The sequence below is a fragment of the Pseudorca crassidens genome, chromosome 2, assembly GCF_039906515.1.
Source record: "Pseudorca crassidens isolate mPseCra1 chromosome 2, mPseCra1.hap1, whole genome shotgun sequence".
In the NCBI taxonomy this organism is placed as follows: domain Eukaryota; kingdom Metazoa; phylum Chordata; class Mammalia; order Artiodactyla; family Delphinidae; genus Pseudorca; species Pseudorca crassidens.
Window position 1 is genome coordinate 27,628,045 of NC_090297.1, and position 3,887 is coordinate 27,631,931.

General features: G+C 57.8%; 1 protein-coding gene across 1 annotated transcript; it reads left to right on the plus strand.

Annotated features, from left to right (window-relative positions):
* The first annotated feature begins 302 nt into the window (after positions 1–302).
* On the plus strand, positions 303–3,659 carry GJB5 (gap junction protein beta 5). Its single transcript, XM_067711931.1, has 2 exons — positions 303–447; positions 2,475–3,659. Exon 2 carries the CDS (start codon positions 2,499–2,501, stop codon positions 3,318–3,320), a length of 822 nt encoding a protein of 273 aa, XP_067568032.1. The 5' UTR covers positions 303–447; positions 2,475–2,498; the 3' UTR covers positions 3,321–3,659.
* The last annotated feature ends 228 nt before the right edge of the window (positions 3,660–3,887 follow it).

Genomic DNA, 3,887 nt, shown 5'->3' on the forward strand with positions numbered 1-3,887 from the left:
GAGTGTCTGGAGCGGCCCATAGCGTCCCAAGAAGTGGCAGTGGGAATTTCTGGAAAGGATAAGAAGCCAGGTCAGGCCTCGGCTTCTTCCACACAAGGCCAGGGATGGGAAGACAAGCGGGGACTCAGAGTGGACCTGTGGTTGTCCCCAAGAGGATGCCAGGATTTGGGGCCCAGCCCCTGGGAGGAGGGAACGCCTAAATTTCCTTGGCCTCATCAGAGGCAGTCTGGGGAGGCTGGGGCCCAGCCAGTGGCAGTGCCTGACGCAGCTCCTCCTCCTGGCCGGCGGCACACCCAGGCTGCCTGCCGAAACGTGCAGCCTCTGTCCTAGGAACGGGCTTCCCCAGACACTCTCCCTGGTTCTGACATGAGTTCCCGCTGCCTGCTGAGTTCGACGGCTGGCAGCCAGGAGCCGGTACCCAGAGAGCCCTGAGGAGTAGCCACTCAGGTAAGGCCATCTGTGTCCAGATGTGCTCTGCCCCTCAGCACACCTGGAAGGGGGAGACTTCTCTGGTGGAGTGCCGGGGGAGTGGCCTGAACACAAGGCCGCCCTGCGTCCTGATGGTGGAGGAATGAAGATGGGCCCCCCCCTCCTCTGCTCTGAGTTTTTCCCCTTTCTCCCCAGCTGAGCAGAGGTGGGAGCCAGGGACTGAGTGGGAGAGGGGCTCCCAGAGGGGCCAGGAGCTAAGCAGATGGGGCAGCTCTGCCTGGGCCTGCAAAACCCCGCCAACCCCAGGTTGGGCTGGGCGGAGCACCCCTGGGCTAGAGCCTCCTTGGGCGTTCCCTGAGAAGCTGCCAGGAGTTCCACCCACCTTAAGCAGGACTGAGCAAAGACAAGCGGATGACTCAGAGCCGGGGCCCACATTCTTATGTAGACAGGACAGTGGAGAGACAGGGCAGGGAGCAGAGTCAACCCCAGCCTCCCCTACTGGGGATTCACCTGGTGGAGGAGGGAGTGGACACAGCAGGCAGCTTCCCGAAACCCAAGGAAAGGGGCCCAGGCCCAGAGTGTGGGCTCCGAAGCCAGCCTGCCTGGGTTCAAATCCCAACTCTGCCGCTTACCAGCTGTGTAACTATGAGCAAACCTCTCTGTGCTCCACTTTCCTCATCTGTAAATTGGGAATAAAACATATACCCTTTTATACAGTTTCTGTATTGATTCATGCAAAGTGCTCAGAACAGTGCTGGCGCTGCATAAACACCCGATAAATGCTGGCTTTTATCACTACCCTGCCCATCTGCAGTGGATCACGCAGCTGGTGGAGGGGGCGGCGGGGGCAGGACAGCACAGTCACCTTTGGCCTAGACCAGCACTAACCCCTTAGAGCAACAGGCTGTGCAGACAGGCTACCTGAGGTCCCAGGGAGCCCAGTAGGGTAAGACCACCGTGCACAGGTCTCAGTGGACCGCCCCCAGGAGCCAGACAGAGGAATTCCAAGAGAGGCCGTGGGCGCCCCTCACTCTGAACCATAGTCACATTCCCTAATTGGAGGTAAATCTGATTCCTGTGTGTTCATCACACCAAACTCGCCAGCAGAACTGACCAGAGCAGCATTTCCCATTTCGGTGTCTTGACAAGGCTGTTCTACAAGATGACAAAAAAGGGTTCTACAGTCAAAGGAGTTGGTGCAATGCTGCATATTCTGTCCTCCTTTGGGAGATTCATAATGTGAATTTATTAGCATGGTCAAGTAAAGGGACCTATTTAACTGTGCGCTGAACATAGTGCTTGACTACTTTTCTTGAACACAGAAGAGAATCCTTTTCTCTTGCTGCTTCTGTTGCCAGCCTATTGAGCAGGGTTCCATGGAACACCAGTTTGGGAAGCACAGGAATACCAGGCTACTCTACGAAGCCTATTGTATCAATATCAAGAGAATCATCGCTTTTGTTTCAGCTGCATTGCCATTGGCCTTGCTTCAAGTGAGCCGCACGCGAGCAGGACACTGCCTGGATATTTATGGTGTTACACCAGACGGGAGTTTGGGGACGAGGTTCCAGCCTCCTCTCTAGCCCCATCCCCCAAACCAAGTAAAAGGCAAAGAGCGGGTTCCCCTTGGGAGGAAGCTGTCTAAGGGGAGACAGCCTAGCTCAGAAAGGAAAGGAGAAGTCATCCCCAGGTCTGACTCGCTGAGGAGGAGGGCCATGGTTGGGAGAGAGAGGGAAGTCAGCATGTCCCACCTCCTTAAGACCTGGGAGGACGAGTGGCTCCCCGGACCCTCCTTCACCCACTGCTATGGGGAAGAGTTGGGTTCTGGGCTGAATGACCTGTGCTCAAGGCCCAGCTCTGCACCTAATCGTGTGTGACCCTGCACAACCCCTCTGAACCTCAGTTTCCCTCAGCTGTAAAGGGGACGATAATAGAACCTAGCTCCGCCGTGGCTGGGAGGATCCAACCCAGTGACACTGTCCTATAAGGTGCTGAGCGTGAGCGTTCTATAAACTTGGGAAATGACAGTCATCCTCTCCCTGCAGTAGCGGCCGACGCCCGGGGCCACCATGAACTGGGGGATCTTCGAGGGGCTCCTGAGCGGGGTCAACAAGTACTCCACAGCCTTCGGACGCATCTGGCTGTCCCTGGTCTTCATCTTCCGCGTGCTGGTGTACCTGGTGACGGCCGAGCGCGTGTGGAGTGATGACCACAAGGACTTCGACTGTGATACCCGCCAGCCGGGCTGCTCCAACGTCTGCTTCGACGAGTTCTTCCCCGTGTCCCACGTGCGCCTCTGGGCCCTGCAGCTCATCCTGGTCACGTGCCCCTCGCTGCTCGTGGTCATGCACGTGGCCTACCGCGAGGCCCAGGAGAAGAAGCACCAAGAGGCAGCAGGGAAGAACGGCGGGCGCCTCTACCCGGACCCCGGCAAGAAGCGGGGCGGGCTCTGGTGGACGTACGTCTGCAGCCTGGTGTTCAAGGCCGGCGTGGATGCCGCCTTCCTCTACGTGTTCCACTCATTCTACCCCAAATACACCCTCCCTCGCGTGGTCAGGTGCCACGTGGCTCCGTGTCCCAATACGGTGGACTGCTTCATCTCCAAGCCCACGGAGAAGAACATCTTCACTCTCTTCATGGTGATCATGGCCATCGTTTGCATCGTGCTCAACCTGGTGGAGCTGGCCTACCTGGTGAACAAGAGGTACCGGGAGTGCCTGCTGGTGAGGAAAGCCCGGGCCATGGGCCTGGGCCACCGCCGGAACTGGGCCACCGCTTCCTCCAAACAGGATGACCTCTGCTTGGGCGACCTCACCTTTCTGGGCTCAGACGCTCCCCCTCCTCTCTCACCAGACCACCATCGAGACCACGTGAATAAAACCATCCTGTGAGGGGCTGCCTGGTCAGGCCTGGGTTGGAAGGACCCGGCAGCCAAGGTGCAGCCTTGGGGGTGGGAGCGCTGTGCGGGGAGTGGGGACAGGCAAGAGGGAGGGTCCGACGACCTGGGTTCAGATCCCTTTTCCCCAGCTCCTACCACCTACCCCAGCTGTGTGGCTTTGGGCAAGTTACCCCTCGGAGCTGAACCTCGGCTTCCTTTTGTGTACAACGGAGATGATGAGGCACCCCCCAACAGGGCTGCCGCTGTGAGGAGGGGCTTAATATGAGAATGGATGTGCACATGCCTTCAGTGTGTGGTGCCCACGGTCAGGGCTTAATAAAAGTCAATTCATTCACTGATTCAAGGTGACCTTTGATCCTTCGACCTTTGCGAGCCTTATCAGGTCATGGGGTCAACGTCTCTGCCCCTGCAAAGGGCTGCACTTGATCTAGCCAGGTAAGAGTGCCCCCAGCACTCCTGTGGGTGTCATGCCCCTTGCTCGTGCTCAAGTCTAGCCTTTATCCCCAGTTGCAGTTTTAGGCCCATGGGTTGTCTGCAAAGAGAATGGAGCTTAATTACA

What these genes read in the sequence shown, in the direction of transcription:
- GJB5 (XM_067711931.1), top strand. Translation starts at nt 2,499, where the DNA reads ATGAACTGGGGGATCTTCGAGGGGCTCCTGAGCGGGGTCAACAAGTAC.